The sequence below is a fragment of the Anomalospiza imberbis genome, chromosome 8 (genome assembly GCF_031753505.1).
Source record: "Anomalospiza imberbis isolate Cuckoo-Finch-1a 21T00152 chromosome 8, ASM3175350v1, whole genome shotgun sequence".
Taxonomy (NCBI): domain Eukaryota; kingdom Metazoa; phylum Chordata; class Aves; order Passeriformes; family Viduidae; genus Anomalospiza; species Anomalospiza imberbis.
In genome coordinates this window covers 24954721-24974093 of record NC_089688.1, presented here as the reverse complement: position 1 = coordinate 24974093, position 19373 = coordinate 24954721, and the positions used below count along the sequence as shown (strand labels likewise).

Here is a 19373-nt window from a genome sequence, read left to right as displayed (position 1 = left end):
ACATCAGAGAAGGTGCGGCACTGTTTGGCAGTTTTTCATAAAGCAGTTCATAAAGACTTTGTGCCAGTCAGTTTAGAAAGCTATTTCTCAGTGACAGTGTATGAAAAGTTGCAGTAAACATCCCTCTTATTCAGGAACTTTGGAAGTTAACGAAAAGGGAAAAAGTATACAAAATAAATTAAATATTCTTTAAAAATACAGCAGCGCAGCTGGTGACTTGGAAGGAACCCTTCCACCTCCAACTTCCAGTAATGTAATCTCTGCCTCAGATATTTTCTCAGACTGACTCATTCAGCTGGATGGATTTTAACTTTATTTCTAAAAGGAGAGAATCACTGTATTCAAAGCTATTCAGAGACTGGGACTGAAATGTCACAAAGTTCGTGTTGGACAACAACACTTTCCTTTGTTGACAGTGTGTCTATAGCCTGATTGTCTCCCAAAGAGGAAGCTTGGCCCAGAAATATGTGATAGGAAGAAGGAAAGTCTTCTGTTAGAGATATTTCTCTTGAGCATTTGAGCCTTGGCACAGGCTTTCTTAAGTCTTTTAATGACTGTGCTGTTTAATTGCTTTGTGCCTTATCTTTCCATGATTAAAAGTGAAGGTGAGAATTTCTGCTGTACTTTTGATATTCAAAGGATAATTCGATGAATACATGTGAGATAATCAAATTTTCTGAGGATCATTTGCCCCACAGAAATCAATGTTAGATAAATGTAATTATCATTATGAGATTGATGTAAATTTGATGCCAATTATTTCTAAAGTAAAAAAAACCTAAAATTCACAAATCATTTATACAAATGTTAATAATTTCTCTGCTTTTGAATGTTAACAATTGAGTACATCATTATCCATTAGAATTTGGGAAAATGAGGAAAAATACATCTCTGACATTTTTTTGATGGAACAGGTACAATAGAATAATATAATGAGAACTTATTAAGGAAATACTTTCCAAATAATTTTTCAATAAAAAGTCCTAGCAAAGTCTGCTATTTGTCATGTTCCTAGCTCTAATTCAGTGAATTCTGTTTTATAAAGTGACAGTTCAGCTGATGAGAATGGCAAATACCTTGAAAGACTCAAGAAGATTAAGTAATTATGTGAAAAAGAATGTCTTCACCACATTCAATAATCATTACAAAATCACACCACTTGTAATCCTGAGCACCATTTGATGACCCACTATAGTCAGGAAGAACATCTTTAAGTTTATTGACGTGACAATATCAATCCATCCTCTCTTCCTTGGACCTGGGTGTTAAGCGTACGCCCCTGGATCCTCAAGGATTTTACTCCCCTATATGTGGCCTCAAGAGGAGATTTCTCCTGCTGGTAGACTGAGGGAAGCAGAAAATTCAGCATGAACTCTGTCTCTCTGTATGATTTGGTCTTCTTCACAGCCAAAGTATTCTTTTAGCAGGGTTAGTGCATCATCTAGAAAAGGATACATCTTTGTTTTGAATGCTCCATTTATCTGTAATGACTGGGCTTTATAACATATTCATAAGCAGGGTTATGGTTAGAATTTGTTGCCAAGACCACTAACACTCTTGATTTTTTTTGCCTGTGTGTTTTTTTTCTGACTGCCAGTCCTTGATTGTTTTCTGCTTCTGGTTATGTCCCCATAACAAATGACTGTCAGGCACCTTGGGCTGTCGATTTCTAGCATGTTAACTACTGCCTAGTAACTGTCCACATGCTCCCTCCAACAGTGTGATAAATTTGATGGAGCTTAAGCCTTCATGAGAGTGAGTGGCACCTAATGTACGATAGATAAGACAGTTATATTGCCTGTGGGAATTGACTTATATAGCCACAGTTTTTTTTCTTTTCTAGCCTTCTCATTACATACAGTTTTTTCATTCACCCACACATGTGCAGTGAAATTAAACTGGTGACTTCCACTGGTGTGATCCCTATGTTTTGGGGTTGTTAATACTTGCAGTACACAAACAAAATATAATTGACTCTTTTATGACTCTAGCTGACTATGACAGCAAAGATCCAGAATAGTAGGGACTTCACAGTGTTCTTTGGCTTCACCTCTGTTCTCTCTGTTTTTCATACCAATCATATTTGTTGTGAAAGGTTTTTCACTGCTTATAATTCTGATAAGTTTGTCTTAACTGAGAATTTTCTGAAATTTCATTTCAAAATGCAGTCTTCCTCTCCAGCTTCTGACTTACCTAAACTCTTTCTGTAGTAAAGTTGTTAGAATCTATTTCCTCAGCTTTCCACTTTTTGCCATGCTTGTGTGATTTCTCTGCAATGTGTCTAGAGCGTGTTCTTTCAATCACTAGCTTACCACATCTTGGTTTCTTTATGTATGAAATGAACTGCCACCTGAAATGATATGCTGGGGGCACTGTTTAAACTTATGCACAAAAGAGCTTAGAGAAATCAGTTGCACTGTATTATGCAGTTGCCCCCTATGGCAGTGGGGATAGTTTCCCCAGGGGCCAAAATGCTCTATTTGGTTTTTGTTTGTGAGGTGAACATGGCTGGAGAGAAATCTTAACCAGAGATGTTGAGTGCAAATGTAGAAATACTGCTAGGAGCATCCAATCAAACAGCCTCATCTGTATCACTGAGCACCAGACAGACCTGGACATTAATACCTGTCTGTATATGGAGTGCACCCTCCAGGAAGTTGTGTGAGAAAATACTGGTAATGAATGATTCTGTTTGACACTACCTGAATGGTAAAAAATGGTAGCTTTGCTCTCACCTTGTATCCACTAGGCATTAATAGAAAAAACAAACCATTAGAAGGTAACTCAGGAGTTCTACAGCATAGTAGCTATAAATACTTAGACATTATGCTCCTTGGAGTCTTTAATGATGGGTTGGATAATGCAGAAACAACTGGAGAAATACTTACTGAACATTAAGCAGGATGTGGAATAGCAAGAAATAGGTAGCACTGGAATTTGCTGTGGCTGACTCTATGAACATTCCTAACTTATTTTCCTTTTCATCAGAAGCAGCCCCATTACAGTTGGAATTGCATCATTAGAAATACTATTGATCAAGTTCTCATTAGCAGTCATTGGCACTCAACAGCCATTGCTGCATGTGTTATCAGTGCTGCTGAAGCTCATACTGATCACTGGCTCCAGATAAAGAAATAAAACTCTGTCTTTGAAGCCAACTAATTGATTGAGTTAAATTGCTTCCATACTCTCCATAATTAGGAGTGAGTTATCAAACAGTTTAACACCTAGCTCTGAGAAGCCATTAAAGCATTACAGGCTTAGTCCAAGTTTCCTTTGTCATCTCATGAGTAATAGCACTGCTTGAAGTCGTTAGTGCCTCAGCCTCTCAAACATTCATTGAAGTTTGGTGAGCAGACACCCAAATACCTGACATGAAGTATGACACAGAAGGACAGTTCATGCTCTCACAGAATGTTGCTAAGGGTAGAAGCACATCTTTGGCTCCGTGGCATCAAGTCACTAAAAATACCATAAATTCTATAGTCTTAAAACTGCTGCTAAATATGATTCCTCTCTTTCTTCACTAGAGGATTGCTTCTGTGCAGTTTTGGCAATTAGTCTAATAATGAGTAGGATTCTGATTTGGCAAGATCAGCTACACAGCTAGGAAGGTCACTTTAAAGTACCCACTATCTTTCATTCCTTAAAAAAAAAACCCAAAAAAACCAAAACTAAATTCTGTTACAGCAGTATTCATACAAAAATCCAGCAATGCTTTGTCCTGATTTGCTTTTAATAAATAAAAAGTATATTGTGCAAGAAAGCATTCTTGCAAGTTCCACCACTGTGTGACTGCTGAAAGCTTTAGTCACCTTATTAAAAAGGCAAGGAGGGTTATGGATTGCACTTTCCATCAGCATGTCACAGACAGGTGACATTCAGCCTTAAAGAAGGCTCTATTTGGAGAGGATAACATGAAAACATACGCCTTACGGTAGTATTTTTGTAAAACCAGTGTTCTTGAAAAAAAGTGGATTTCTCTTCATTGGTGAAACTGTGCATTGGGTGATGAAGACAGAAAGGTATAGCTTCAGTTGGTTCAACCTTTAATAATGCCATTAACTTCTAATCACGCTCTGTTAACTTCAGTAGGCTTTTGCACCAAGTGAGATTCTGTTTTAAAAATTGGTTTTCTCTGTGTATTGAACTAATTGATCATGGTATATAAAGAGAAACCAAGAATGCTGATCTTTCCTTTTCTTTAGACATTGTAAAGGTAGATCAGATCATGAACTGAAGGTGGGGTAGTAACAAAATCTAAGCAGATTGGTGTATCATTCTCTTTTTGCCACCCTTATTTTAAAATTTGGGGGAAATGACTGATTTTAGAAGGAGGAAAGTTGCATGGAAAGAAAGGGAAAAATGAGAGGTCAAGGAGAAGAAGCATTGACAACTCTGAAATGGAGTAGTAAAAGGATAAGAGCACTTTACTTTCTACATTGCCATCCTCCTCAGGTGTCACATGATATGTGAAGGGGGGAAATGAGGCATGGGGCATCATTTCTTCATGAATATTTTAGCACTCGTGCTCTTGCAACATCTCAGTGTGACCCAGAACAGCTTCCATGTCCCTGTGTCTGAATAGGCTCAGGAGGTGACCTCTGTGAAAAAACAGCTGTACTGGGTCTGAGCAACGCTGCCCTTGCTTGATGTGAGCTCAGTGCTCACATTGAACTCGCTTAGATGTCAGGGTGGTTTGTGGCACTGTGGTTCCATTTGAGAGCCTGAATTGTGGTAAGCACAGGATGATTACAGAATTGAAAAACTCAATGCAGTAGCATCTAGGAGCATCTGTGAAAGACCATGTCAGTGACTGTGACAGTGACTCTACATAGTCATCAACTGTTACACCAAAACTGATAAGGAAAAACACTGTTTTATTCCATTGCATAACTGCAGTGAATTCCCTTAACAAGAACCAATACAGAAAGTAAAGAGAATTATTTATTGTTGGAGGTGGAATTCTTTTCAGGCACGTTCAGTATGGATAATTTGAGTTCATCCACAGCAACAACAAAAATGAAAATCCAAGCTAACAATTTGCAAGCAGATGCTAATTCCCCAATTGTTCATGCAACATGGAACATAATTTGAAGTGATTATGAAATTAATGCATTAATACAAAAAATGCTTTGGAGAGAAGCAAATCAGATAAATGTGCATAAAAGAATTAGCTGTAGACATAATTAGTGAAGCTGTGCTTTATTCACAGTCAGAGGGAAAAATTAAAACTAAACTAAGTGGAAATTTTAGAGAACATTTGAGAATTAGCATGTAAGAAGCCAAAATGGAATAAAACATGGAGCTTCAACAAAGCTAACACATAGACCCATGCTTTGGAATGAAAAGGGACAAGTGCCATGTCACCTATTTGGGAAAGGCACAGTTACTTGTGTAAGGAAGAATTTCCAGCTGTATGGGCATGTATCCTGGTTAGAGATGACTCAAAGTCTGGAAGCAGGTTGATGGTAGAACAGAACTGTGTGCCATTAATCTGAAGAGAACTTATACTGTATGGTGAGAAGTGGAAAATTAACAGACCAGGCCAGAAGATTCTGTGCTGTGTTTGCTGCTTTCTCCTCTAAGTCCATGCTTGTTTTCATGACTGTCATAGGGTAGGAAAATTGACCTGATTCACACCTGCAAGAAAGAGACTTCCTTCGTGTTCCATTCTGGTCCCTGAAGTAATTTTTTTCCCATCTTCATGTTTAAAAATCAAGAAGTAGCAGATCCAGGTGTACCATGACAAAGTTGATATTGATCCAGTGATGTATGCTCAGCTGTTAACATCATCTGTTGTGTAGATGTGTGGTGGTAGATAATTATTTGAAAGCAATTCCATTTAAATCTAACAAGAAAATACCACAAAAAACTATTGTATAGCTATCTCCCAAGAGAAAAGAACTGTAACTCAGTGCAGAAATTGTGGTGGTAACTCTGACAATTATGTTGGGAGTTTTATAATATGTATCTTTTCTACAGTTGTCAGCTGAAAGAATCAGTTTTAATTGGATGTAATTTAAATATTTGTTAAAATATTAAAATAAAGCTTCTAGACTTGATATGTCCACAGAAAAGCTTTCAAGGGCTAAACAGTAACTAATAATCTCCTTTCCTCACCCTAAAACTACCAAAAGGTAAACAAAACTCCTACATGAAATGAGGATCCTACATTAATGACTCTTTGAAACCGGATCCTTATTTTTCAGGTAGTTAAATTTTAAAATACTAAGTTTTTAGAAAACATGTGAGCAAAGTAAATGGAAAAAAAAATTTCCACTAGGTGAAAAATAGCATGTATTATTGCAGACAATTTAGTAAACTTCCTGCTCTTTTTTTTTTTGCTGTGTATAAGTGTTCATTTTCTTTCACATAGATTTTATACAATTTCAAGAAGAAAAGTCTGGAATGTGAATAATTCTTTTTTCCAAAACTTTGATAATTGTCCTGAAAAACTATTTTTACTTTTCCTCCCATTTCTACCACCCAGAGCATTTATTTTGGATAGCAACTGAATACTCTGCTTTCTGTCTTGTTGCACTTTCAGTTAAGATTCTCACTTTCAGAACACAAAAGCAGCAGATGCTAAAGGATCTGATATTTGCTTCAAACAGGTACAGTGCCACCAGCTGCAATGAAATCAGTCCCAGGCATTTTGCCAGTAAAGGGAAAACGGATGAAGGAAAATTAGCAGTTTCTTACTAACCCTACCTGGTTGAAGCAGCTTCTATTCAAAGTTATTACTGGTTTCCAGTCCATGAGGACTCTTCTTGCTGGGAGCACCAGTCCCCACCTGAGAACTGATGGACTAGCTTAAGTGCTTTGGATAAAATCAGCCATGTTCAATGAACAGTTTCAGCTGGTCGGTTTTAGGTGAAATAAGATGAAAACATCTGTAGGAAATGGAGGGATAAGAACATTGTGCAGAGAGATGGAAGTGACCAGGTATGGATATTAATGCCCTTGGGACCAGCAGGTCACCTCTGTCCAGTCTGAGGTGCATTTGCTTTGTGATGTTCCCTCCCCTTTGTTTCTTCATTTTGGGTGGGCTGTAAAACATAGGCAAGAGTAAGAACCCTGAAATATTAAACAGCACAGTGACACACAGGTCCCAGGGCTGGCCAGAGGCAAGTGGCATGGCTTGAAACAGTTGGCTATGAAACCAAGTGTTCAGTGAATTGACCATCTGCCCAGGCATAGCTGTCACACAGAATCACAGAACGGTTTGGCTTGGAAAGGACCTTAACGATCATCTCATTCCAACTCCCCTGCCATGACCAGGGACTCTCACCAGACCAGGTAGCTCAGCACCCATCCAACCTGGACTGGAGCCCTGCCAGGGCTCATCATGTGAATTGTGCATTTATCACTTACCCTCCAGGGAAAAATTGACCCTCTTTTCCCTATCCCTTTTGTCGCTCTGCTTGGGTTACCACACTTCTAGGCCAAAAGTTTCCTCTTGCTTTCATCAGGATTAACAACCCTTAGGGCCCAGTATTTGGGGCTGGGAAATGCTATTGTTTATAATATGCTTACAGTGCAAGTGGCTCCTTTCTTTTTGTGCCATTGATTGATTAGTGGAGTTTGTCCAAGTAATTTTCCCTCTTGATATGTGCGCTTTACTTCTCCAGCACAAAGTTGGTGTGAAGATTAACTAATTAATCTCATGAGATTCTTTGCTGAAAGGAATGCCTTACTGAGTAACAGAACAAAGTAGGGGCAATATGTATGAAGGCAGCTCATTCTAGATGTCTGCAAAGCTGAGGATCTTTTTCTCCCCTAAGCAAGTAAGACTGTAAGAATGTCTCAGCTTTTTTTTTCTCTGTTCAGTACAATGCAGAACATCTGTTGCAAAAGAAGGGATAATTAATAATTGAAACTAGATTGCACTGTCCAAAATAAAGTGCCTATAGCACTTGTAGATTTCCTGAGTTTTTTGCTTTTGTCTCTTTATTTTTTCTCAAATTCATTGTTATGAATTAGATTTTATTTCAGAATGGAAGTTTCTATTGTGGTTTACTTAAGTTTTGAGTAATATATTTTCAAGCTGGTTATGGTGATAAAGCTTTTATGTCAAATGTAAAGGAAGAGATGGCAGAGTGTAATAATAAAGAAACAGAAAAAATAAATTTTCATTTCATGTCAGGTTACTAAATTAGACCCATTCTGTGGAATGAAGAGATAAAAATCTAGAATTTGATTTGAGGGAGATTTGGAAAACAAGAAGCCTAATCTTTCCATGTTCCTTCCCCCAGAACTGATTGCTCCAGAGCTCATGTTTATGCCTGTGATTAGGAGCTGAGCCTGACGAGTTCTATTTTCAGCACTGCTGCGGGATCCCAGCGGTGAAACTAACCTTGGTGCTTTGGACTCAAACAGCACTTCCAGCTTCCAAAGCTCTTGCTAAGTTAAGATAGACTTTTAAAATAAAAGGAATGTAAAATTGAAGGTGTTTTTGTTTGTTCTAGAACTGGCATAATATAATCCCAGGTATTTAAAATTAACACTGAATGAAAACTAAATAGTATCAGATAGGATAAACCCAAAGAGTTTGTGGAATTTCCATCCTTGAAGGTATTTAAATATTGACAGGACAAGGTCCTGAGAACTTAACTGTACCTTTGAAGCTGGCTCAGTGTGAAGCAGGAGTTTGAAATAAATGACCTCTAGATGTCTTTACGTACCTGAATTAAATAATTTAAATTATAAACCACTGTATAGTCCTAGATAAGGTAAAAGTAACTCAGAAACATCCTGAAGTAATCAATTAAGTTACATTAATGAGTGGATTTCTTTATTGTTTTTAGCATTTAATTTCTATTTTTTGGTAAGGATGATGCAAAGAAGAGCTTGTGTCCTTTTTTACAGTCCTCATTAAAACACTAGGTGCACTAAGTCAGGTAAGGACAAAATGTAGAATCTTTATTTTCATTTAATTCTGGCTTAATGGAAATGGAAACTGGACTTTAAAAACCTGAGATTTAAAAAGTGACACTAATCTTCAGTGACTCCTTTCTCCCCCATCTCATCTCTTTTCATCCTTTGATTAATTATTACCTGAAAGCAAAAGGATATATTTTGATAATTCACCCTGGCTGCTGGGATCGCAGGTTACTCTTGAGAAGGTGAAGGTCGGTGTTTCTCTCCGTGCACAGCCCAGCCCACAAGCAGTGACTCAGCAGCTCTCAAAAACCCTGAGATGCTGCAACTTCTTCAGCTTTAATGGAAAAAAAAGAAGTAGCTGAATCTGTTCTTGTCTGGTCCAAGGTGAGGCACTTTTGATCACGGGGCTTCTGCCGGAGCTCAGCTACCAAGAGGAGAGGCTGTAGGTGGGAACCTGTCCCCTGGATGGACATCCCGATCTGAGTAAAGAGAAGGGCTTGTGGGGGTGCACTGCCCTCTCTTGGATTTTGGTAGGAACAGGAACACTCCCATCCTGATTGGTGCTTTCAGAGGTTTGCTGAGGTGGCGTTCAGGGTAAGGAGGGATTGTTTTGTACGCTGCTGTCTCGTAGGAAAAGTCTTTTCCCTGCGCCTCTGGACTTTCTGTGTACCCCCATTCATATCAAGTAGGATTAACGGAGAGAACAACTGAATCAGACCTGTACAGGTGTCTCAGCCTCATGTTTGCTTTTCTTGAGTCTTTATTGCACTGACCCAGCCCTGTACCTGAGACTTCAGTGATATATAGTACACACCACCACATAAAATATTTGTAAGTTATTGTTCATACATACACTCAGTCTTTCTATCTAGTAAAGCAACCACAGATGATTCCCACAGATAATAAAAAATACAGCTTTTATGGCTGCTTTATTCTGCAGTCTCTTTTGTCCTGTTATGAACATCTTGAATAATACAGATAAATGGATTTTTTTTGCCATCCAGTAGCCAGCTTTTATGTCAAACAACATTCATCAAGATGCCAAATGCAATTCTCAACAATTCTTTTATTAGGAATACTGTGCAATCTCAGCTTTCAAAAATATTGGCATATGATAATTTTTCTCTCTTAAAAGATAGTCCTTTGTCATCTAGTATTCTGGTGACAAGAGATTGTCTTATCACTCAATGAGCACTAAGTCTTTCATGGGTGCAAACCTTTCACCACATCATTTCTCTTACATTTAAACAGCCAAGATTTGAGGAAGTTGATTGTATCCTACCAGTTATGGACCTCCTGTGGGTTTTCAGGGGAAGTGATGATAGTTTCCACTCTCTGGATCTGGATTCAGTCTGAGTCTGAATTACGCTGTCTATGGTTTTCTTTCAGGGCAGTTTGAAGTATGCTACCCTCCATATCATCAAAGTGCGAGCTGATTTAATGAGTTTGGGTTATGCGTCTTTGTATGCATAAGAACTTCTTTCTCAAGTCACTGAGTAACAGTTGCAAACCAACTCATTCCAGACCTTTTCCTTTTATTAAAGAGATCATTTCTACTTCTGAGGCCATTCTGATCCAGGTCATCATTCAAAGGCAATATTCTTTTTTTTCTTCAGTGCTAGAAGTGTAATTCTGTCACTGAAGTCTTTTCTTTCCTTACAAAATTGCTGCACTTTCTGAGTTAACAAGAACTTCTGGCAATGAAATACTCCACAATGCCTCAATTGAATTATTGGTGTATTATTTTAATGGTGTCTTAATGAAATTGCTCAGCAACTAACCTTGTCTTTTAGCTGGCATTAGAGACAGCTTCAAAACTGTCAGCTTTATCTCATTTCATGTTTTCATTTAGGTGCTCATACTGTTACCCAATTTATTTGCAGCAGAAACCTGGGCCGAATTTTAGTGGCATTACTGATGTGCACAGTTCTACAGCAGCTGATGTTAGCTGGTGTTTCCATGAGGAAAGATTTTTAAAATTTCACAGAGGCTTCAGTCTCCTCTTTTCCTATTAATATCCAACTAAATGCTTGTTTTATTTCTTCTGTAGTTTCATCTCTAATTTGTTTGCTCTTGCAAATATGTACTGCATCCAGCAACTCAGTCCTGTAAAAGGAATAGGTCTAATTTTCTTTACAGTAGCGTTGCATTTATTTCAGAATTTCACAAGCAAAGCAGTTCTGTCCTTTGGATTGTTTCACTTTATATCTTACTCTAGGTCTTAAGAGCGCTTAAGCAATGAATGAGTTCAATTAATTAAAAGCAGAGCACATTTTTTTGAATGCATGTGTGGAGTGCTGAATCTGGAGGACCAGATTCTCTCTTTACTAACTCACACTCACACACAGTTATACAGACAAACTTTCACACTCACGCACTCTTGCACATATTTACACACTCTTACTCATGCACAATGACACTCATTTAAAAAAGGCAATTCAAATTCAGAAGTGATGTGTAAAGTGGCAGAAATTACATTTCATTATGTTGGGATCATACAACACTGATTCTCACCATGTGAAAAAACCCAAACCCCACAACCCTCTAAAGTTATGCAACTGACATTCAGAGAAGCTGGGAGAAAATGAAGCTCTTTAGAGAATTTAAGTAGGGAATGCCCTGCTTTTGTTAGGAGTAAGACATTTCTGGTTTTTGTTGCTGATTTCCTATTTTGCTGTGTCTTGTGAGAAATATTTATTTGTTCTGTGCGGGTCACCAAGGCTGGGTCTATGCATGATGCTTGTGATAGGTAAGGAAAGTGAAGGAATTGACCTGATTTGCAATTTACCTCCATTTCTGGTCAGTTGATACATCACAAGTGAATGAAAAAACATGTGACTCCATGAAATAGATTTATTGGGGTTTTTTTCATGTCGGGCTGTTTCACTTATACTATGCTCTTTCCTAAGAAGTATTAGCAAAAACTGGTCCAAGTAGAGATATGAGTGGCCAAAATAGAAGACTGAGAGCAATTCTGGACTTTTTTAACTAAACCACTAAATCATTCACAGCAGATTTATAGGGCTCAGAATTCCATCTCTGGAAGCAAAATCAGAGTACCCTGGCTGAGAATTCCTGGGTTTTTTTGTGATGACAGCAATAATACGTGTAATTGTCAGTGGCAATGTCATCAGCAGAGTTAGCACTGAAAAAGGGGTGAAAAAAGTATGGACTGTCTTAAGGTCTGTAAATTATGTTTGGTTTCCATTTGTCACTTCTGTGCAAAGCAAATCACGTTTCTCCCTTTTTAGAGGGAGATGATTAATGGATGCCTTGCATTTGGTTGCAAAAGCTTGTGTCAACTGCATTGGCTTTTTTTTTTACAGAGGAAAAACCCCCATCCATCTGGAGCAATAGGAAGTGCAGTGTGTGCTTGCTCTGCCTGGTGGGAATAAGCAGATTCTGATCATTGCTGAGCACTGATCTGAACAGAGAGTAATTACTCTTGCTGGGCAGAAGTAGTCTTTGCTCCTGCTCACTCTTCAGTTTTGTTTAAGACAACAATAAACCAGACCAGAGTCATTCTAAGGTTGGTCTCCCACCACAAAGGGTTTTTAGTGGAAGTGAGAGGGAGATGAATATAGCTCTTCTTATTCCTCTGTTAATAACTTAATTTTGTAACAGTGGAATCAGAGATAGTTTAAGAACTGTCAACATGAAAATCATGGGCCCAAATTTTCACATAGAGCCCAAGCAAGCTGATAATGTTATCATTGTGCATGTAGATGGGGTTGTTAATTTCTCTCAGGTAACAAGCAATAGGATGAGGGAAAATGGCCTCAAGTTGCAGCAGAGGAGGTTTAGATTATATACTAGGACAAAATCTTCACTGAAAGGGTGGTCAAGCATTGGAACAGGTTGCCCAGGGAAGTGGTGGAGTCACCATCTCTGGAAGTGTTTGAAAAGGGTGTAGATGTGGTGAATGTGATTTAGGAGCCGACTTGGTAGTGTTAGACTAATGGTTGAACTTAGAAGTATTTTCCAGCCTTTTATCCCTTAGTGATTTCCCTTTGGCAAGGCAACACATCAAAAATCTTTTTTGACTTCATGAGCTAGGTTGCCTTTCCCTACAGGCTCTAAGGACCTGGATAAATTTAAGGTGTGATTTTCATATGCAAAAGTCATGTTGATTTCTCTGTGATGTTTGGAATAAACTCATCCAAACAACTGTGTTAAACAGGAAAGCAGTAATCTGCTGTATTAGGCACTGTAAAAGCAGAGCAAGATGTTTGATGGAGTAGCTCCCATTTCAGGAAATCCAGCATGCTTTCTACAGTGAAGCCCAAAATGATAAAAATAGTTTCTTTGCAATCTCTTTGTTTTAGGTATTCTTAGCTATTAAAGTTTCTGTCATCTAAACTTAGATTAATTTTTGTTATTGTTTCTGATTTTGGTTTTCATGCTTTTCTTGTTCAACTCATTTGTGTCCAGTTGTATTTTCTGTATAAGCAGCTGCATAAAGTCAATGGCTAATAGACTACTTCAAAGCAGAAATTGGGTTAATTTATTTAAAAGGAAATTTTAAAGAGTACTTACTCTGTATTTCATATGCTACAACAAAAAAAAAGCAATAAAATGAATTGTACTTTCCCTCCTTTTGCATTTATATTCCAGGCAACTTAGGCAATAAAACTAAATTAATGTGACTGCAACTACATTAGCATGTAGTGCAGCTCAGTGAAAGTGTGTTTGTAGAATGAAATGGTTGATGTTGAGATGACATCTGCACTATGGGCATTTTGGAGGTAGAGGGTCTGACTTCAGAATAGTGCTGTGATCTGAATGCCCAGAACAGTGGTTGGAAAACATCAGAAGCACTCCTCAGGTGCATCACAGTCATGAAATGGTTTGTGTTGGAAAGGACCTTAAAAATCACTTCGTTCCAACCTCCTGCTGGTTTAGTTTCCTTGAAAAGGAGTGCATTTCCTGTGCTCTGAGATCACTGTGGCTTGAGGCAGAGCACAAGGACTTGTTACAGAGGTTTCCCCAAAATTTTGTAGGGCTAATTTCAGAAGCACACTCCTGGTGTGCTCTGAAAGGTTTATACAAATACACACAGCCTTTTCCTCTTGTTTTGACTTACTTTTCCAACAGGTATCAATTTATTCTACTTATCCAATAAATGCTATCTTTTGGGCTTGTAACTCTGATTATTTACACACAGATACATTGTAATGAAATTTTCTTATCTTATAAGGAACATGGTTCTGCGCTGTGAGTAGTGACTGATAGTCGGCTCTAACTTGTTTTGCTTTATGACACCTGTGCAGGGTGATTAGCAATACAAGGTACAACAGTGGAGCAGATAATGCTGAAAGCTGGTCTCACAGTTAGCAATCTGCTCTGGAGAGGGTCATCCATCAACTCCCTGCCCTGTCTCCCACTCTCTGTGTGCCCTCGCATAAATTCACTGGTTTGGCACAGCTCTGCCACATCTCAGGTGCTATTGGCACATGAATAAAAACTGGTGTGTCCGCTTTTGGCACTTTTTGAAGCACTTTTACCTACAGAATTGCTGGTTATTACAATGCAAAGCTGAGGCTTTTGGAGAGAACAAAGTGCTAATAGCCCAGAGTGGTAGTTAGCAGATTAAAGCCAAAGTCAGCTGTGTCTGAAAGTCTGTTTAGGCACTTAACTTTTATTGATTAGGTGTAGTATTAGGTGCTTCAGTGCCTCAGCAGTTTCTCTCTCCATTCCCTTTTTAAGAAATGCAGATAAGAGCACTTTCACACTTCAGAGGAGTGGCCTGACAGAAAATGTGTTAAGGCAGTGATGTGCTTGGATGTGACAGTGATGAGGTCAGATGAGTTTCTTGCCCAGGTAGAAGGAAGTATGTGAGACTAGAGTGGGTCTTGATTAACAGCTTGCCTTAGAGGCACAATCCAAAGTCAGTGACAAGACTCTTATTAACTTCAGGGAGCTGGGATCAAGCCCATTGATTTGTGCTTATTTCTGCTCTAGTTGCTCTAGTCCAAATTAATGCTGTGCTGTGATATTTCCAAATACCAACATAAACAAAATCCACTCAAGAAGGTAGTCATAAAAATAGGAAAATCATAATGCTTGAATCACAGTACCAAATCAATAAACATTAAACATAGGAACCTGGTCCCAGAAATTAGTGTGATAAGAAAAAGGAACCAACTGATAAACATCACAATTTTTGGCTTCAGTAGTTGGATAGACTGCTTAGTGACAGTATTTTATATTTCTGTATATTGATAGTTTGAATATTAATCTTTTCTGTGTAACTTCTATCATGTCTCAATCTTTTGTTTGGAAATCATGTTAATTATATGCTTGGAATATTTGAAAGTGTTAAATGAAAATAAAAATATTTAAAAATGCACATTTTAATTACTAATTTCTAAAGTAGTAATAGGAGAGTCTACCTTTATGCTACAATGGAAACATTGCCCTATTTTATGTTAGAGATACAATGGAGTTGTGTAACTGCTCTGAGGTTATTCAGGATCTGAAAGTTCAGGGGTTTTGCAGAACCCCAAACTTTTAAGTCAGAGGCCAAATAGTTATGCTGCCAAGGAGGTTTCTAGAGACAGAAAAACATATTTGGCAGCTGCTCAATTATGAAAGACATATTCTGTGTAATTATATGTGTATTTACACCTTCACATGCAATAGTTCTTTAGCATCTGGTGTCTCACAGACACCAGATGCTATGCTTCCTTATAATTCCTAGGTAGTGACTTAAGTTGTGTCTAACTCTGCCTGCCTAAATTAGAGAAGGAAATGGAGTGTGTGATTTTTGCAGTGCTCAAACCCAGATAGGAATTTTTTTCTGAGAAATGCCAGGTGTGGATATTTTCATTTCAGATCAGTGTTTGCCATTTGCAAAGCAACTTAGAAAAAAATAAAATAAAAATGCTAACGATTCAAGCCCTTAATACCTTTCCAAGGCAAATATTCTTTAAAACTTTCCATCTTTTTCAGTCATGATGCCTCATTCCCATTCCTTAGAGGTAATACTCTCTTGCTTGCTGAAATACTGGAACAATCTCTATTTACTGCTCAGACCTATATATTCCCTCGTGCAGAGATACATGAGAGGAGTAACTCATTATTGCCACTCGTTCATCAGCAATGCAGACCAATTAATAGCACAGCTAATGGGGTGAAATAGCTACTACAACTCTCAGTTGTGTATCTTTTGTCACTCCTAAACTAACACTCCTGGACAAAACTAGAAAGCAAATTTACTATGCAGAGATTATTTTTGATACTCTACCAAATCTATATTCAAAGCACTGTAGAAACTGGAGGTAGAAAGAACCCAGCAGGTTATCAAATGTGTTCTCGTGCCAAGGCAAGACTGCTTGTTGCAGACAGCCAGGTAATATTTTAGGCAGTCAAAATGCCTTCTCTGAAATTTCTGCCAGAATCTAACGAAACCCGCCGTTAGAGATCAGCTCTCTCCTTTTTCTGGGTTTTGGGTTTCTTTTCTCAATGCCTCACTTTTTGTCTGTCACTCCAATAGATCATTCATGAAAACCTTAGCAGCCCACTGTGCCTGCCTGGTAACTTCTGTGCTCTAGTATTAAAAATTTCAGGTTTAATTTTTCAAATAAGCTTCATTTAGGTGTGGTTTAACTAGTGGTAAAGCCATTCTGCCTATTTGATCATGTGTTATGTGTTTATATACATAGCTGAAACTTACTGTTTTCATTACTGCAATATTGGCTATAGCAGTTTTGACATTACATTGAATCACTTTGTAATAGTCTTTGTAATAATAAGCTTCTCTGAAATTCCTAGCTGCTTGCTTAGTTTTCCATCTGATTCCTCTTAACCATTATATTTTCACTCTCCCTTCCATGTAGATTATGCTGTTGACTGATCCAGAAGTTGAAAGCAGCTTATTAATCAGTTCTGATGAAGGAGCCACCTATCAAAAATACCGTCTGAACTTCTACATCCACAGTCTGCTCTTCCACCCCAAACAGGAAGATTGGATCTTAGCCTACAGCCAAGATCAGAAGGTAAGAGTTGTGGATTTGTTTGCTTAGGGAGAACCCAGAACTTCCATCTCTCTGTGCAGCCGCTGCAGAGCATTCAGGACAGACTTCAGGGTGACACCAGGACAGTCTTTGGAAATACCGGTTTGGTATTTCCAAGTGGGCATCTGCTGTGTTCCTGGGGCCTAGCCCTCTATTACTTATCTGGCAGTCTGTGTTTATTCATCCATCCTTTTGGCAATATTATGTGACAGGCAATGGGCAGAGAAGACAGCTAAGATCCTTCACAAACCTCTAATGAGGCTTTTGGCCTCTTATTCGACAATTCTCTTCCTCCAGTTTAGTACCAGCTCCAAGAACAGTATAAGACACTCCTTGTTCTTCTCTGGTTGGCATATTTTCAAGTAGTTTTTGATTTTCTAAGGGGAAAAAGTAGCACTGAATCAATTTCCTTTGAAGTCCAGTTCCCCAGTACGGGTAATCCATCAGCCAAATAAATATGCTGTGAGATTTGCCTTCATTTTTTGTTGCCCAACCTAACACAACAACACAGGACTTTTTTTGTGGAGAACTCATTGTTGGAATTTTTTGAAAATCAGCCACATCAATACAAGTCAGTTTTCTTAAGGCAAAGGATTTGATAGACCTCAATGTGTTTAGTACGACAAAAAGCATTTGAAGGAAAATGATATTGATGCACATAACTGTTTCTATGGGGGAAGACAAATCATAGGAGAAACCATTTCAATTTAGTGATAAAAACTTCTAACAAAAATTGATGGTCAGGAGTCAGTGGCAGATAAACTTAGCTGTAAAGTAACTAGCCTTTGGAGAAAACTGCTTAGAGAAATTGCTGATTTCACATCCTGACGTTTTAAAGTTTTATGAATAAACCTGGAAAGAGACCAAAAGAGTTTGTTGAGCTCCCTCTCAAGGGTAAAAGAGTGAAATATCTTGACATTTAGCATATAGGCTTTTATACTAAATAATTTAATGGTCTCCTTTTTATTTTGTGTATGATGTGTCTGTGAGAATAGAATCTGTGAATATAATCGATAAGCTCACTATTGGCTGAATTGTTCAGGTTATATGTTAATGTAATGATCGACATAAAAGATTGAAATCTGTGATGTTTTCTATCTGTGTAGTTAAATTAATTGAAAAATAATTAAACTACTAATTTTCATTTTGCATAAATTAGGCTTGGTATTACAGTAAGCCTGAGAAAACAAAGGCATAAGAAAACTGAGTAAGTAGGTAAGGTTGCAAAATGATTGTATTGACATTTTTGGAATATTTTCTTCCTTCACTTTATACTGAAAACCAGAATCCTTCCAGGACTGTAGCTTAATACCCTTTGCAACTGAGAAACGCATCTTGCCTCCTAATTCTTTCTGTACAGTCAGTTGCATGCAACTTTTCACTCACCCCTCTCACAGCACTTTGTAAAGTGTACTATGGTTATACTCTGTTCAGAGGAATGTGCAGATTAAATTATTTCTCTGTGTTCAGAATGTAATTAGACAAGGCCAAAATGTTGCCTTTCCCTTGTAGCTGTTGAGTTCTCTGGACTGATATGAAACAGAACAGAAGCTGGTCTCTGATGTCTTTTTTAGAACCATTGGAATGATACTGTGTTTAATAACAGTAAATTTATTACATGAAGATCAATGAAACTTTCAAAGGGAGCTTTGTCAAATAAAAGTAGCATATAGTAGAAAATTCATTTCGATTGCTAGGGTATTCAGTCTGGTCAGGAAATAATTCTGAATTAGAGGCCATACAGCTAAGGCTTATTTAATTTATGATTGATGGCTACTAAGAAGTATGTAATCAAGAAATGCCTACTCTTCCACAGAATCCTTAAAAGACAATCTGGATATAAGAACAGAGGGTCTGTTTGTGTGTTAACATGAATGTATAGGGTTGGTGTTGGAGTTGTGTGTGTGAGGTGTAGGGGGAGGAAGGATGTAGGCTGTATTATAACATTTTTTTGTTATGGAATTGATTAGCAAATTGGGTAACTGTTGGTAATTCAATACTGTAGTTACAAGACAAAAATCAGGTAGCACAAAGTCTGTAGACCTGTACCAATTAAGTCCAAAATAGCATTTTAAAAGTACACTGAATGGGTATGAGTCACAGCCCTGGTTTCTCCTTTAAAGCCTAATGAATACATTTTCTGGCTTCGACAAGCTTTGCCCAAGAACTGTAGAGGGTAACCAGCAGGCAAAGAGCATTAATCAGCTTGGACTAAATTAAATGTAACTCGAACTAAGGGTCAAGTTCAGCCTATGGCAAAGTGTAAATGACTCCCATTGGTTTCATGTTTGTGTATCCAAAGGCAGAATTTTCCCAGAGTAATTAAGAAGTCCTGCAGGTATTTAGATAATTGCAATGGGAGCTGAGGGGTGCTTTGCAACAAATGACACTGCTGTCAGCTATTTCCTGATCCTGTGCTAAGGCCATATTTAAGGGAAGAGAATCCATTATTCCTTGGATTCCAGGTGCTGT

General features: G+C 38.0%; 1 protein-coding gene across 4 annotated transcripts in view; it reads left to right on the top strand.

Annotated features, from left to right (window-relative positions):
• LOC137478275 (VPS10 domain-containing receptor SorCS1-like) overlaps positions 1 to 19373 on the top strand; it is a 261330-nt gene that overhangs the window by 140781 nt on the left and 101176 nt on the right. For all 4 annotated transcript variants that reach the window (XM_068198011.1, XM_068198008.1, XM_068198009.1 and 1 more), the window contains exon 4: positions 16725 to 16883. In XM_068198011.1, coding sequence (XP_068054112.1) covers positions 16725 to 16883 — 159 coding nt within the window. The remainder of the gene's footprint in view (positions 1 to 16724; positions 16884 to 19373) is intronic.